Here is a 17,292-nt window from a genome sequence, read left to right as displayed (position 1 = left end):
AGATTTCATGGTAACATTTTGGTGAACACAGTGGTTGTGCAAGTGGTTTGATAACTATTTGGGGAGGAGTTGGGTTCTTTTCTTTTGGGTTTTTTTTTCTTAATATTTCAGAATAACTGCATCTCCTTGACCAGGCTTTTTGTGACAATACCCTTGGGATTAACTGTCAGTGCATAGCTCTTAACAAATGAAATCTCTGAACAGTTAAAATGTGTGAAATTAACTGTGTGCTTTTTTGTTTGTTCTTTGGGTGTCATATGACTGAAAATGACAGTTTCTAAAGATGAAACCCAGCAACATTTTTCTCTGATCCATTGTGGCCTTGACATTAAAACCAGACAAAAATTAAGCATGTTATCTACCACAGCCCTTGTACGTGAAAATTCAGATCACTGTAAAACAGGAATGGACTTTTTTCCCCTCTGCGGCAGCCCGTGTGAAAGGGTGATTTATGCCTTAACCTGGTCTTTTTCTTCTTTTTTTTTTCTTCCCCCTTTTCTATCACACGTGTTCTTGCCTGTAGTCTTCATGGAATGATACTGTGGTTCTCTCCAGGACAATTCATTGGTTGTTAATTGACTGTAACTTTATTTGAATGTAATAAAGAAATAAGAGTCCTTTAATCCTATTCATACTTTTGGAGACGTTTTTAAAATTTATTTAGTTATTTTTTTTATAGCTTTACGCAAATGAATTTTGTGTGGCTGTTTCACTTAAAATGAACTGGTTTACTACTTTTGGCAGCACTGTAGATCACAAACTGAGAATGCATACGTGTATGTTTGTCTTTAAGGCCATGGTAGGTGAGGAGTGTGTAGGTGCCATCGTCTGCAAGCTGGATATGCACAAAAAGATGTTCCGCAGAGGTTATATAGCCATGTTAGCAGTGGATTCCAAATACAGAAGAAAAGGAATTGGTAAGAATAGCCTTTTTTGTTATTTCTTACTTAAATCCTGTAGTTGGGATAACTGTAGCTGTCATAAAGATTTAAGCAGAACTGAACTTCTAGATGTGGTGGTTTGTCTGTCATCCTTACCTTACTCGACCACGCAAGCTCCCCAGTGGCTTTTTTATTCTGTTAAAATAACCTGAAACGCCCTGTGAGATTTACATCTGGGGTATGATAAAGCTAAAAAGAAGGGCAGTCAGCAGCCCCTTACCTCTGCCTGTTACCGCTGACAAGTAACAACAGTGGGAATTGCTTTGCATTTTTAGATGTGCCCTTATCGCTGTATTTTTATGCTACGTTCAATCTTTTTTCAGGGCACTTATCCCCTGGCTTTCCCCTATCAATTATGCATATAGTGCCCGTTGGGGAGAATGTATATAGCTCATCGTTGTATTAATACAAGTGAAGAAAAATAGTTGTGTATTGCCACTTGAATGACTGAATTGGAGATCTGTTTTGCTGGGAAGTTACATGATAAAAGAAATCACTCTTGGCAGGGAGTTTGCCCTCCCCTGTTGATCAGTTTTGCCCTGATGAAGGGATTTTCAATTCTAACACCAGTTATCCTGGTTGGCTTAATTAAAGATCTGTTCTTATGGAATTTTTTTTTTTGGTGTTGGTTGTTGTGAAATTACATTTTGTAACATTTTTAACTTAAAACGTAGACATCAGCTTTAAAGGCTAGAAATGTGCTTCACCACTCATTCACACTGAACAGCTCATACTTTTGTGATTAAATACAGAAAATTACTTGCAATGGAAAAATACGGTGATACGTTGCAGAATGGTACCATTGTGTTTGTTCTCTTAAAAAAAAAAAAACACAACCAAAAACCTCCAAAAAACTTGAAGCACTACATATTATCATGCCTATTCAAGCATGTGTGGATTTTTTTTTTTTTCCTTCAGTGCAATTCTGAAGCCATTGTTGGTTTCTGTAGTGGAGCAGAGGGAAGAGGTTACTGAGAAATCACTGTCTCTCCTTTCCTTTTAGCTGAGTCATGAAGGAGCCTGCCGTAATTTAATTGCAGGTGCTTGGATTCATAAGTACATAAGAACTAATGCTGTTGTTATGAAGATCTCTGCAAAACTTTTCCTTCGCTTTAGTCAGTTCGTTATTTTAGAATTATATAAATAGAATTTATATTTAAAGCCTTGCTTGCTTTAGCATTATGCGTGTAGACTTTTTCCTACACTTGCCACCTTGCTGTTTCTCAAAGTATGCTGTTAATCTGAAGATTTGTTTGAAATGTAGTACAGTTTTGTCGTACGTTCAATGAAAATCTTAATTGATTAAAGTTTTGAGAATACTTTAAAACATTCTCTAGATTCCTTGGGGTTTTTTTTCCTTTTCCTTAGCCTTCTTATGGAAGTGAGATTTATGCAATTTCATTGAACAGCAGTTTTTTCCACTAATAACTTTGAAAACAACTTTCAATTTCACCCCAATTCTACAGACAGGTAGGGATATTACATTTGTAGAACTGTTGTGAAATAGATGAAAAATAATGATAAAGAATTAAATTAATGCTTGACTGAGGGGAAGGGATGGGCTTCAAACCATATTATTAGATACTAGCAAATCCAAATGGGAGTGAGCCACAAGAAAAGTGGTTTCATAAGTTCTGTTACTAATAGAAGTATTTGTTTTAGTAAGAGGAAATTCCCTTGGAAGATGACTGTCCTTCAAGTACGTGCCAGCAGATTTTGACTTTAAATGCAACAAAAAGGAATGAATCACATCTTGGAAGGCTATATATAACACTGTGTTAAACATAGAAGCCTGTTTCTAATATCCTTGCGTTAGAAGAATCTTGCACTCAAGCTGAGTCTCTGGATAACTTTACAGATTATTTTAATGTTCAAACTTGAGACTGCAACTTGACTGCAACATCTTGTTTCTTTCTTTCTTTCCTCCCTGCTTTCCCCAGGTGTCATGTCACGTAGGTAGGACACATGTTAGTCGTATATAAACTAGCATCTTTTGCATTGCAACTCTGACACTGAAATCTATATTTCAGGTACAAACTTGGTTAAGAAAGCTATTTATGCTATGGTTGAAGGAGATTGTGATGAGGTAAGATTTTTATAATCAAAAACTTTCATAATGTAAATGGTTTGCATTCTCCTGTATGTGGATTCATTTCACAGGTTTTTCTTCTACAGGACTTTTTTTAGGTGGGGAGTGGGTTGGTAAGAAGCTATTCCTTTTATTATAAAAAGGAAAAATAACCTCAGAAAAACGTATGGCACAAATAGGAGAAGGATTTTCTAAATTTGTCATAAGGGCTCAAATTCAGTGTTTCAGGTTTTGTTTTACTTTGCAAAGCCGCCTCAGCCTTCGGTCACAGGCACATTTTCCTCCAAAGACTCTAGTTGAAGGTGCTACTGCCCAGTGTAACTTGCATGTTGTGTGTAAGACTTCCGTACTTTCAGAATACACAGAGATACTGGAACAGTACATGGTGTAGTATTGCAGAGTATGGTTTCATCAGATATTCGTCATCGAATCGTCATCACAAGTCGTCAGGCTATTTTGACAGTGCATAGCTATGTTACGTAGCACTAACAGAACTCTCGTCATTTAGCATGTCAGCGAAAACTTGGAAAGAAAGTGGCTGAATCACTGTCAAACTTTCTCTGGCCTATATGTTATCAGTCTTTCCTTTTACCAGATTACAGTCCCTACTTTTATATATATATATATATATATATAAAAGCAACTAACTGTGTTCATGTGACATGTTTAACTTGTGAGGAACTCTCCCTACATCCATTCTCCTTAATCTGGTTATTTGTCCCTTTAATTTTCATCTGCTTGGTACAAAGCAGTTGTTAGCTTGTTCCTGATACGTGAGCGCTGTGTCATTTCAGTGTGTCATAGTTAACGATCCTTTGATCTCTCTTATCTCGTTTCAACTGCTCCCTCAATTGTCCTACTGCGGTGTGGTGAAGTTTCTTATGCAAAGCTACAATTTGTGTCGCAGGACTTCTGGCACATGCTCTGCTTATTTTTCCACTTGTTGTGTTACGCCTCTTGCAGCATCCTTGCATATGTTCTGACTTCAGTCATTGTTTGAGATATTTATTTTTCCCTTCAGATTCCTTCATGCCTCTGCTTACTGGCGTCTTTTTTTTTTTTTTTCTTTCTTTCCCTCTTTATAAGTTACGTCGTACTCAGGCAGTGTAATGCAATCTGATAGTTCTGTAATTCTTTAAGTTCTGTGTTTTGGCTTGTTGCTTCTATCATCGTCTGTAACATGCTTTGCTCTAATCTGTTTTACTGCTTGCTACATTGAACTAATTAAGAAAAGGGTTTTTTTCATTTGTTTTTTCCATTGCTTTCCACTATGGTCTTGAACTAATTTGCTGTTGCTGGAGTATTCAAGATTAAAAAAAAATTAAACAATAATTGAGGAATGGTATCACACTGTTCACATCGCAGTTGGAGAATTGAGATGCAGAGAAGTGAAGTGAATTGCCTACTGTTGTTAGAGAGTCAGTAGTAGAACTGGCTATTTCTACTCGAGCTACCAGAGTTGCAGTACTTACCGTAAGATTTATGAGTGTATGTACTACTTCTCATGTAACTTCATTTCTAAATTGGACGATCTAACAGGTATATGCATAATGATCTCTCCTGCGTCTTCCTCTTTTTCTACCGCTGCAATATTAGTCCAAGAGTCCTTCTTACTGTTTTTTTAATCTTTGTAAAAATGAAATAAATGTGATAAGGATTGCAGGCTAGTCTGCAGTGAGACCTCATTAAGTCTTACTCACAGATTTTCATCTATGGTGCTGTATAAATGCTTCGTACTAAGCGCAGAGGGCATTTTTCAGAGATCATTGCTATCCCTCTTTAATCGAACACACCACAGTTCAAGCTCCTTGAAGTGTGTGCTGGACAGGTGCAGGCATGTTTCAGTTCCAGTTTGGAAACTGTGTAACCGTGTTTGTGGGATGATGGTTCTGAATTCATTATGCCCTGCTTCTTGGGGGCTTTTGCATCAGCTGAGTCTTGTGCTGGCACAGAATTTTGAAACAGGAGCTTATTATGCCCGGGCAACGTGGAGCGCAAGCAGAGTATGTTTCTGACTTTCTACACCGGTCAACGGAGGCATACCCACACTGATTTGATATATTTATGTTGTTCCTTTGCATGTACAGGTTATCTGTACATTGGCCAAATAGCTAATGTTTTCTTCTTTTCTTTGCCACCAAGTGTAGGTTTCTTCCAGATATACGTGGTACAAAATAATAATGTTGGTTACTTGTACCGCATGGTGGAGTGCCGAGTTTTCAGTCATGACCAGAACTTGAAAAGTCCAACTCTCCACCCATTAAAAGCCCTGTCCGACAGAGCCAAGACAGGGACCCTCACCAGTTTTTACAACAGTTGTTGGGAGAGTGGTTTCTGGCTGTCTGATTGATGCCTAGAGCTGATCAAACATGAAGTAGTGCATCACAGTAATTTGTCTTTGTGAGGTGTGTAAATAGTTTAATCATCTCTGCTGCTTTCAAGATGTTTTTCTACATCCCTTAATAAACTCAGAAGCATGATGAAAATAAAAAGATGCTGCTACTTGATATAAGATGAACTGCAATTAAAAAAAAATGCTATTTTCTGAAACTTGCTTGGAATAGGATTAAAAACATGAATATGCAGCTGTGGGTGTCATGAAAAATTTCCAAAGGCTGCTTGGAAACTCTTCCCTTCAATCTAATTATGGAATAGATGCAGTAAATGTACTTAATTTTAGTAAGTTGTGGCATATAATCCGATAAATGCTTCGTTCAGTGTGTTACTTTTCAAAGTAGCGTAGATTGGACTTTTTGAGGTATCAACACTGATTCCTGAAAAATAAAGGATTTATACAACACCATAGATGAAAATCTTGAGAAACCACTACTGGTGTGCTGGCATTTCAAAGTATGCTGCAGTATTTTAGTGATTAAGGACTTCCCTCCCCCACCCCCCGTAAGCTAATTTAGTGGGAATAAACTAAGCCAGGCCTATGCAACAAGTGATTTGCAGTACAAGCTTCTGTGGTCAGTCAGCTGCCTAAGAGGTAGTTTATGCTATATGCCATGCTTCAAAGCTGAGAGGCAATATCCTTCCAGCCAGGGGTTGCTTCCCGGCTTGAGGAAGCTGTGGGCTAAGTGAAGAAGTGAATTGGCTGGGGTGGAATCTGCGTGGAGGGGAGGAGATGGCCATGAAGCTGGCCGTGGCCTGTATTAGAATAGAAACAAGGGAAGCGATCTGATGTTGGGGGTGGGTGGTTGAACTAGAAATAACCTTCAAGCCTGAAGGAAGTACTCAACAGCATGCTTTGAGCTGGAGTGTCTGGATATAACATTACAAAACTTGAGGGAACTTTTGATTTTGTTGGGGTTTTTTTTTACCTTCGTGACTTTCTTGGGCATTTGATGTTAATGAAATCTCATATTTGGGGTAGTGAACTGAAGGTTTTCAAGGTTATAATGGGCTGAGTTTCCAACAGGTCACAAAGATTTAGAATAACTTTATGGGCTGGTTGCACAGAAAATGTGAACTGTGGAAATAAATCAGGTGAATAGTTTTTCTCCCATCTCCAAAGTTTTGAAGATATTATTCTTCCAGTGTAAAAAGGAAAGTATGTGCTAGCTTCAGCAAGTTGGGCATCTGGCTGCTTTTTGTACATTTGCTTAGTTTTTACTGACAAGCAATTTTCAAAAATTGTACTGCTTAAGACCTTCATGTGGAACTGTTACATCCCTTAATCACAATTAGAAAGGAGTCGTTGTTCATTCATATGTAGGTTTTCCATCTGTAACAAATGACTGTAAGTAATCTGCCTACGATTCATTCACTTCGTATTACTGAAATAATGTACCATGAAACTGGTAACTAATCAAAATAAGGCTCTACTAAGTGGGACTTTTAAGAGCTTTTTAAAGCAAAATGTAGCATGTGAAAAGGAGTTGCAACTTCTCATGAGAATTTCCATTGAAGCTTAAGGGCGATTTAAAGTGGGGGTTTTTTGACCACACCAGTAGGTGTGTCATTTTAATTCAGTACCACACCTGCAAAAATTAAATGTATATTTTTATATAATCCTATTTGAAATTACCAAACTATTGACATCTTAGCTTTTTCTTGATCTACAAATCATCTCAGGTATTAAGCGTTATATTTTGGGTACTACCTTTCTTTAAAAGTTAAGGCGGTTAAACCGATGAAGGACACTGGACGAGCACCCATAACTTGAGTCGGATGACATGCCAGACTTCCAAGTAAGAATGGCAACCTCTTCTGTGAGTGCTGAGAGAGTACTTTCTTCATTTGCTTATTTGGTTTGGCTGTATTCATTCTCTGACTTGGTTTCTAAACTTGAGTTCATTCGGAGTTTGAACTGAAGAAGCAAGAAAGCTTGAGCTCGCCATTTTTCTTCAGTTTAGGAATAAATTCTAGGTATGAAAACGTAGTAACGAAGCATTGCACTCCACTCTCACTTAGATTTCTTGCTTCTAAACCCAGTTAAAATTAGACAGTTGAGATAAAATGTTAGGTTTATAAATTTAAGATGTAAGAGAAAGTAACAGCCTTCAGAAAGTTGCAACTTGTGGAGAAAATGCTGTTAAATCCAATCAGACCTTTGCTGGTCTCCAGGGGAGGATGTGATTGTGTTATGAGAGGATTTAACAGGCATATGCGTACAACAAAATAGACCCTATGAGACCAGAAAGAAATGTAACGATTGAAGGCTTGGAGCTTGATTGAAAATCTCACATAGGAAGAGATGAATCCTTCACAAAACAAAGCTAATGGAATTTGGATAAAATATGACTGTGTTTCCTTTTTAGATAATAGAAACGTGTCTTTAGCCCTTTGAGATCAACACAATATGTTGAGATCAGGGAATTATTTTTCATTGTGCCGAGTCTTCCTTAGAAATACCAGAGCAAATCTCTTGCGTTTGCTTTCAAGATGAGCATTCACTACGGTAATGGGATTCCAACAAACCTGAATTTCAACATTTAACCACTCCCTCAAATTCAATGATCTGCAGTGTTGGAAGTCTTTTAGCATTGCAAGATGTGCAAGCTTGCAGTTGAATACAGACTTGTTATATCACTCTGCCAGGTTACTAAACTTCTATGAGAGTGAATGCCATTTGTAGCTAGCGTTCAAATAATAGTTTCCTGCGCTGTGGATTTACGTGGGTCAGATTACCTCTCTGGCATAACGCTTTGTTTTAATTTGAATTAAGAAGTTGTACGATGTGCATAATTGTGTAGAAAATAACACTCTTCAGGAAAACTATTGCGCTTCCATAATTTGTTATAAATTAATAGTTATCCATTTTAATGGATTAAGGATGTTAAGAGTACTCGATCAAGTCACAAGACTTGATAGTAGTATTCTGTGTGGTGCCAGCTAGAGAAATTCAATCTCTAATTCTTGCCATAAGACTAAGAATTGAATTAGGTTGTCTGAAGCGTGCAGGTACAACAGACTGTCCTGCTGTAATTTAAGAACTCTGGCTATTAATATTTTAATGTGTGACTCTCAGTTCCTTTTTGGAAAACGAACTTCTTCTAAGTCTTATGTTGTTCACTGGCTTGTTAGCCCCAGGTTTGCTATTCTTTCAACATTCCTACACTGAGAAGCGCAGGGGGAATTATCCATTGGAATGTAGTTAGAGTGGCTTGAAACTTGAGTAATGGTCAAATATATACGTTAAATGGATTTTTAAATCTTATTGAAGGTGACCAGTCTAACTGCTGTCTGCCTCCCTCTTTTACATTGGCTTAGCCGCTCCTCAGACTGCAGAAAACAATCCTGATGGAGAGAAAAAGGAAAGGTTTTCTACCAGGTTGCTTTTTGAAGTAGCTCAGCGACAAGCCTAGTGAGCTGGCAGAAGAGGTGAGGGAGAATGGAAATGCAAGCCTGAAGGCAGCGGGGCCGCAGAGTCCGTAACGTGGATTGACTTAAACTGCTCTACAAATACAGACTAATATTTTTGTTCCTGGTTTTAAGGGGGTGGGGGGATATTAACCAGTTTTCCCGCTTTTTATCGGAGGAGAAGGGAGTCCTGGGTTTTGGGGTGCAGTAGATGACTTCTTTTGGACTAAGGGAGTTTAAGGTATATAGTTCTAGCTACACAGAGAGGGTATCAAATGCTGGTTTAGAAATAGCCATTACTGGACTCAACACCAGCAGTGATCACTGGTTTGCTGCAGAAATTGCTTAGGCTGTATTTTCATTATATGGTCTTTCTACAGCGTCCATCAGCTCTTGTTTAATATGTGAATGGACATTGTCATGGGACTGTATGTAGTCTAGTCAGCTTATTAGTTCAGCCTGTGTTCTTGCACAACTATGGTCTGTCCTTAATAGCAGAATCCTTAAATAATTGAGTTGGACAACAGTGAAGAGGCAAAACAAGTTTTTATCATTTGGAGTGGGTGCACGGGATGCCAGAGCTCTGCTCAGTGCATTTGGGGAAAAGAGGGGAAAACAATTCAGAGAGACATACTTCAGCAGTTTTGTATTTAACTTCTTGTTAACGCCAGTGTAGGTTTTTTGCCTGTACTTGAGACTTCTAGGGTAATTTTGAGTCTTTGCTTAATTTGGACTACTCTTACACTTGGGTTTGGTCTGAGGTATTTATGACAGGTCTTCCTGCAGCTGGGATCTTATCAACAGAGAGGGAAAAAGATGGAAAAAATTGCTCTTTTTTCCTGGCGTGCACTCTGATTTGAGTTTGGGATACTTTCATGGAGCACAAATATTCGTTGCAAACATTGGGTCTGACAGCTAGTCGTAGAATGCTGAAGCTTGTATCTAGGTCTAAATCTATCGAATTAGAGGTCAAAGATATTAAATGACTAAACAAAACCTGATGTGCCAAGTTCTCGTGACACGCAAAACTTCAGTTGCTCATTCAAAATTCAGAGTATGTTTTCAACCCTAATCTGTTTGGTAGGTTGGGGGGGGGGATGTTGGGAGGGGGGGGTTGTTTGGTTTTTGTTTGTTTGGTTTTTACCCCAGCTATTAGGTAATGAGTTGAACTACCATTTACAGCAAAGAACTAAAATCTTGATATGAATGGAAGTTGTTTACAATTACAATTGTTGATTGACTGCTTTTTTTTTTTTTATGTGGGAATGGAGAGGGGTTGCTTGAATAAGTCAGGACAAGAAATAATTAATTCCAGTCATTGCTAATAAGTGTGCCTTTAAATAAAAACTTTGAAATTGGTTCAGTAGTCATGTAACTGCAACTGCTTTCTAATATGATATGCTTTTTTCTTTTTTTTTTTTTCCCCTTAAAGGTTGTATTGGAAACAGAAATCACAAATAAGTCTGCTTTGAAACTTTATGAAAACCTTGGGTTTGTGCGAGACAAGAGGCTGTTCAGATACTATTTAAATGGAGTTGATGCACTGCGTCTTAAACTATGGCTGCGTTAAAAGAAACCATCACATCAAGCAACTGACGTCCCAACAGCGCAGAGTTGTCCTTTGCATGCAATGCAATTTGTACAAAATTGCTTTGCAGGTGGACTTAGTAATTTCCATGCAGCTCTTAATCTGTCAGTGTCTCATTGAGTGTCGCACATATTTGTTGCACTTTGGCATGGCGCATTTGTTCAGAATTAAAACCGATTGTTTCAAACTTCGAGTTCTTTTGGTACCAGCAAGATGTGCCAGTTGATAGCCAAGATATGTTCATTCATTTGCAAGTCTACTGACTGTATTACATACACAGTGAACATTTTATCAAAGAACCTGTATGTGGAACGCGACTTTTGGTTCCAGAAAAAAGCCAATGTAGATTGTAAAATTCTATAAGTATACTAACATTTCATACAAAAATTGCCATAGTTTTCTGGAAAAAGGCTTCAATTTTAGGTTTTATTTTTCAATATTGAATTTTCCATTCTTAAATATTGGTACCTCAGTGATTAGTGAATGAAAAAATGTATTGTAGGGTGGGGTGTGTGTTACAATGAGTAACAGTAACAATTAAATTGCGTCTGCCAGTGCCTGTATAGATAAGTATATTTGTCTTCACCTCTAAGTTTGGAGTGCATGCTTTTATTCTTTTACTTTCTTCAATTGTCTTTGCAAGAAAATTTCTGCTTTTATTTAAATTCTGGATTTGATAATAAATTATTTCAGATTTTTATAATTTGGATACTTCTCCCAAACGAGGGTTTGGAAGGCCCTTCTTTTCTTATAGCAAGAAGTGTAAGCTATTTTGAAAACCTTGAGTAGCTGCTAAAAGAGAACCTGATGTCACCAGTAAATCTCTGCTGGTTTTGGATGCACTTTTTTCATTAAAAGAGTGAGGGACTTTTAAAAGAAGATATAGAAAATTAATGTAAATTGGTATGATTTTATTTAATCAAAATTATTGCTAGAAGCTCTGAAAAACAGCTATTTTAAGATAGTTGGAACAATTTTTTTTCAGATTCAGATTGCTTTGCTTCAGTGTTCTAAAATGCTTCAATCTTTGGTTCTTGGTCTTGGAAATAAATTTCAAGATGTATGCATTTTTAGCTGCTCTCATTTTCTCTAAATTTACAGGAGCTAAATTATTGGGGGATTTTTTTCCCTGTAAAATCAAAGCAGCGGGGAAGGACTTCTCTCTTTCTTTCTCTCTCTCTCGCATTTGTTCTTGCTCTGTTTTTCTCCTCCCTCCCCCCCCCTTTCTTTAATTGGGCTTACATAGGTTTTACCAATACCCATCAATTTTTTCAGTAATTACGGTGTCTAGGCTTTCTTGTTCAGTGTGATTATATAGCCCAGTTCTATGAATCAGTTGGGGTTTTTTTCACTTTGGAAAAACAAAAAAAGGTATTAGTTGACTTGTGGAAGCACCTATGTAATCTGTGGAAAGGATGAACTCTCAGTGAATCCGCTCTTCTGTAGGTGAGCGTACTCTTCAGATTTGCCTTACTACACTTTTTTTTTTTTGGGGTTTGGTTTGAGTCATGGGGTTTTTTTGCTAATTACTGTACACTTAAAAACAAAACCAACAAAACCCCTACCTCCAGTAACATTTGGAAAAGAGCCCTGTGCAGGAAAACTGGATTTAAAGGAAAGCCTGATTTTGCACAGACCAATCACACATGGTGATGGACATTTCTTACCATGTACAAATTATGAGTTGTATTTGAAAATAAAGATTTTTAATGGAAATTGGCCCTTCTGAGTTTTCTGCTCGTAGCCACCATTTGTGCTTTTGAGGGGGTTTGTTCCCCTCAGTAAAGAAAACTCATAATTAAAATGGTGCCCAAGACAAAGCGTTATAAACTGGCGCCTGTTATTCACAGAACACGTTGGAGTTCAGCGTAAAGCCTGGATGTTGCCACTACTGCCTTCTGACATGACAAAACCTTTTGTTCACGTTACCCCGATCCCTCAGGTTTGCCAGTTTTTCTGGGTGGCTTTGCAGGAGGTTTCGTTCATAGTTAAGACTCAAATGTTGGGGATGTTAAATCAGTCGAAGCAGACTTCTCGCAACCGTGATCCGGTGGTCCAGGACGTAGTGACTGCTCCAGCTTGCTTGAACTAAGGAGACAGACCAGGGAGGTTTCATACCTTGGTAACAGCTGTTGGACTTGCATCGCAAATTGCAAACTAGGCTATCTTGTGTGTCTGCTGATGTTTAAAAACTGAAAAGCCAGACAGGCAAGTTTTCTATTGGTTAATATTTAAGCCGTGGGTGTCTTCAGATTCAAAAGCCGACTTAGAAGTTAGCCGAAATCACTTTTCATGAAGGCACTGCCAAAAACATCGCTTCTGAGCAAACTTCAAATACAATTCTGTTTGTTTATTGTAAGAAGTACTTGTCGCCATGCACGTTTTGAAAATACTGCGCAAAATAGGTGCACGTTTCTTTTTTAAAAGAGCACATTGCCTGAAAGGTTCTGATATTGCTGCTGTGTAACACACAGTTCACTACAGAAGATGCTGAAGCTGTATGTGTTGGTTCGTATTAAAAGAAACAGATTTGTTCTCTGTGTTGCTTGGGATTTGGATATCAAGCGGGAAGTTCCGAATTTGCAAAGAGATGGAAATAGGTTTTCAAAAGAAATCTAGCGATGAAAAGTTGCTTATTTCTCATGTCTGTTGCTAAAACACAGTCCTCTCCCCCTCACCTTTTGCATTGACAAATCTAACTAAGGAGTTGATGGCTTTTTATGTTTAAATTTGCCCAAATGTTGCTGTTGGCTGACATGTTGGAATGGATGTTTGCATTATATTGTTTTTTAAGAAATGATCAGGTTCATCACCTTCAAGAAAAGTAGGCATAATCTAATTGGCGTTGCATAGTACGTCAGAAACTATTTTTCAGGGCACTGCAAGACATTGCTAAAACTGAGTGCTATGTTAAAAAAAATTCAGGTCTTGTATAAACATTACAACCTATATTGGAGTTCAGGTATCAGGTGGGCATCTATGAAAATATCAAGTGTATCTCAAAATACTGGACTGCTGATTTGAGTGGATTATATTCTTCTGTCCCTTTATCCTTTTTGATGAGAACAAAAACAGTGGGGTTATGAAATGTACAAGCTGTCTAAATACAATGCAGTCAAATAAATGGTTAAGTTGTTTATCTATTTCCTTTTGAATGGAAATGTTCAAATGATTGTTTTGCTTTGTCTACAAAATATGAATACATGCTTATTCTTGAGAGGGAAATGGTGGGAAATTTTTTACAAGAGAATTGTTTATCGCTACTTGATTTTCATTTCCATGCCTTTGTTGGAAGCATCTTGACTAACGTTTATATGAACATCAGTGTCATAGCTGAACTAAAATGGATCCTTTTTTCATGTCTATTAAGTTACGATTAATGTAGTCATTCTGGACTCTCCTGGGCGATGAGGGTGGGGGCTGCTTTATTATTTGGGTTGTAATAAGCAAGAGTTGAGAACCGCTTGCAGCCCTTGCAAAGCTGAGAACAGTCTCTCTCCGTAGCATACGGGGGAGCCTATGGGTTTTGCAAATCCTTTGCGCTTTATTTCCTCTACAATTACGTTTAGGCTCCTAAAACTTCCTCAGAATTTGCCAGCAAGTGTTGTGCATGTTTGGCCGTGTGTTTGTTAAGAGGTGTGCAGATGACAGGGTTGTAACCAACTTCTGCCAGAAACTGCTGGTCGCCTGACAGCAGCTCCAAGTCTTTTGTTCCTCCAGGTTCTTTTCTGATTCCTTACAGCTAGGCTATCTGATTACTAGAGTTCATTATGAATTAAGGCTTCACAGACGTTTTACCACTTCTTACACTTTCTGTTTGTCTTCGTAGTAGGAACTGTTGTAGGTAAATGGAAATTTCTTTCCAACTTCAGGAGCTGGATGCTGGGTGTCGCATGTAGCTTTTTATCTGGCCATAAACCAGTGACAAACAGCCCTGCTGCTTTTTTTTTTACTCCTCCAGTTCCTCCAAGTATTGAATTCTGTGCAAGATAAGGGTTAAATTATTTTTCTTTGTCTTGCACTGCAATGTATTTATAGCCCTAGCATATCTAGTTAGTATGCATGGGCTAAAATAGATTTGGAGAGGCCTAGCATTTCTTTTAATGTGAAATCATAAGAAGTCTTCTCACAGATAGTCCGGACTATACAACACTGGTTAGGTAATATTTTTAGGACTGAGCATTTTATGTGTTGCTCACCAATGCACACTTTAAAAATCTGTGATTTCTTTAAATACGCAGTGCAGAGGGATCCCGAGCTATGACTCGTACAGGGAAAAGAGAGATATCTGTAGGTCTGCAGAAAGGTTTTTGGTAAAGAAGCTGAGGCTTTTCTCCTTCCATTGCTATCCGACTCCCTGTGGGGAAGACAGGACTGACTACACTTTACTTTTGATCATTGCTCTTCATTGTAAGGCTCAAGGGTAAGGTAAAAAAGAGTGAAACTCAGAAGAGTTTAGAATAGATGAAGTGTTGATCTTCTAAACGTGATGTCCTCCACAGGAGGACAGTCCCCCTTCAAAGAAGTCTGTGTGAGCCCTCTTCAGAGCAAATTGTGGGTACCTGCAGTTTCTGTGGATTCAAGGAGAGACTGAGCAAATACTTGAAAGGGGGATCTGTTGAGAGGTGCTAAGTAGACAAACCGCACGAGGCTCAGGAGGCTTCCTGAGCTGAAAAGCCTCAACAGCTGGGAGACCACTGGGCGAAACGTCACCCGCTATGTATACTTGCCCCATCCTTCCTTTTCCCAAGACATCTCCTTGTGGCAACTGTTCCTGTATTCCCATTTTATGGCCAATACTTGAGATTAGAGACCGGACTGGACGGACTCTTGGTCTGAGCCGGGGTACCGGTGTAGGACAGAGCGATGCTACCACAGGGCAGGGAACTGGCCGGCTCACAGGGACCGCTTTCCATCTTTGCAGGCGTTAGAGGCTGAAAAGGCTCTTGATACGTAGACTTTGGACACGGGGCTCTGTGGGACAAGTGGCGCTTCTGTTCTTTTAGTAATAGTCCTTTGCTCTAATGCAGTGCCAGGAAAGCTGCCCTGGGGATAATCAGATACGCATTTTCCTACCAGGCCAGGGGTCTTTCCTCCTGTACAGTCGGAGACGAGCGCAATACCATGTTACAAGCTAAGAAGTGCTTTCTGACCTTGGATTTTTCTAAAATGTGCCTCGTTAAATGAAGATCAGTTCTTGCACCTTGCCAGTAGGACAATTGCTGAAGCACAGTTGTTTTCCTCCTTCCTTCGCTGAACATCTGTTACCATTTAGAAAACGCAGCTAAATAAAAGAAACATCCCCTCTGTCTCAGTGCCAGCAATCCCTATTGATCTTTCTTCAGCTGCATAAGACAGGAAAAAGGTCAAATCCAATTTATGATTTATTATTTATGTCTGCACAGTCTTCTGCCAAAGCTCGAGGGCAGGTTGCTGCGTGCTTTTGTCGTACATATTTGTATTACCCATAGGCCTTATGTTGGCGATTCCTTGATTTTAGGTGGAGTAGGAAATGAGAAAATTCTTGGTTTTAAAAGACTTAAGTAGAAACAAGAACGTACTGAAAAGTTTTAATAAGACTTTCTCAGAAATTTTAAGGTCCCCAGGGGACACACACACACGACCCCTCATTCAGATTTTGTTAAATCTCAGTATTTGACTTCCTTTTAAGCAGGGATGGAGAGTGATTCCCTGAATTTTTAGCCACTTGCAGGTTGCCGGAACACGTAATCTTCAGGTGGGAGCCACAGATTTAAATTCCACTTCTGCATCGAGCAAAAGTTCCATCCTGGACCTAAGAAATTCTCCAACCATCAAAATCCTGACCCCAAAGAGCAACAAAAAAAATTGTCCAAAATGGTTTTTTTTCACTTTTGTGATAGACGTTTTTCCTATTTTTTGCACCAGCTAATGCCTTGTGGTTTGGGGTTTTCCTTAAAAAAAAAAAAAAAAAAGATGCAAAAGCAGGAAAAATCATTTCTGCTGAAGTGAATGCTTCTTTCGAAGTGCTGGAGAGTGGGAGAAGCTGACAAAGAGAAGGTAGTAGCTAAATATGTAATATGGCAGCTTAATAGTAATTGCTTTCTACTTTCTCGTTTCTCTCTGTAATAAGATACAAACAAAAAAAGGAAGCAGCAGGTGGCAAAATACCAATAAAGATGAAGGTTGAAAAAGTAGGTGAGTGAGCAGCTTTGCTAAGGTAAGAAAGCTTTATGCAAAGCTAAAGTTCTTACTGCTACTGCAAAGCAGGGGGCCAAAACGGTTAGCCATGCAGCCCCCTTCCAGGGAGGACTTTGAAAATACACGCTCCGTCCACGTGAACGCACTCCTTTCCGTGAGTAAATTAGAGCAGGCAACTAATTGAATACTCTCGTGTTGCCACGGCTCCCTCCCGAGGGATGGTTGCACTGGAGAAGGCTCTTAGTCTAAATCAAAATTAGCCTTTAATATTGGAAAGAACAAACAAACGAGCCCTCCGAGTTTGACGCATTTGATGAAAATGGTTGATGTGTCACTTCTGAGCTGCGCTAAGTGTGCTTCAGCCTCATTGACTCAAAGCGTAAGGGCTTGCTGGAGGAGCTAATTATATTAAGAAGAAAACCAGCTGCTCTTCAGGCAAATTAAGGATGTCCTTCTTTCTTGTCTCCCTTCACACAGCAGCGTGCTCATCCGAGGGCCCTGCAGCTTTCCAGGGAATAAATGGCGGTTTCAGGTGATACAATTTGCCAGAAAATGTGATTTTTTTTTTTTTTTTTTTTTTATTTTTATTTTCCCCCTCCACACTTTTTACACAGGTGACTTGACCCAGGAGCCTTTAGGTTTTCTTAGGTCTGAAGTCTCTCTCGTGGCTGGCACAGAGAGTGCATTTT

The 17,292-nt window shown here is 38.8% G+C and overlaps 1 protein-coding gene across 1 annotated transcript in view; it reads left to right on the top strand.

Moving 5' to 3' along the window:
• The window catches only part of NAA30 (N(alpha)-acetyltransferase 30, NatC catalytic subunit), a 22,356-nt gene extending 8,719 nt beyond the window's left edge, over nucleotides 1-13,637 (top strand). The window contains exons 3-5 of the mRNA XM_009331333.1: nucleotides 794-917; nucleotides 2,972-3,027; nucleotides 10,268-13,637. Coding sequence (XP_009329608.1) covers nucleotides 794-917; nucleotides 2,972-3,027; nucleotides 10,268-10,405 — 318 coding nt within the window. The 3' untranslated portion in view covers nucleotides 10,406-13,637. The remainder of the gene's footprint in view (nucleotides 1-793; nucleotides 918-2,971; nucleotides 3,028-10,267) is intronic.
• Nucleotides 13,638-17,292: the final 3,655 nt, after the last annotated feature.

The sequence above is a fragment of the Pygoscelis adeliae genome, unplaced genomic scaffold (assembly GCF_000699105.1).
Source record: "Pygoscelis adeliae isolate BGI_AS28 unplaced genomic scaffold, ASM69910v1 Scaffold199, whole genome shotgun sequence".
Classification (NCBI taxonomy): domain Eukaryota; kingdom Metazoa; phylum Chordata; class Aves; order Sphenisciformes; family Spheniscidae; genus Pygoscelis; species Pygoscelis adeliae.
This window is presented reverse-complemented; position numbering and strand designations above follow the sequence as displayed.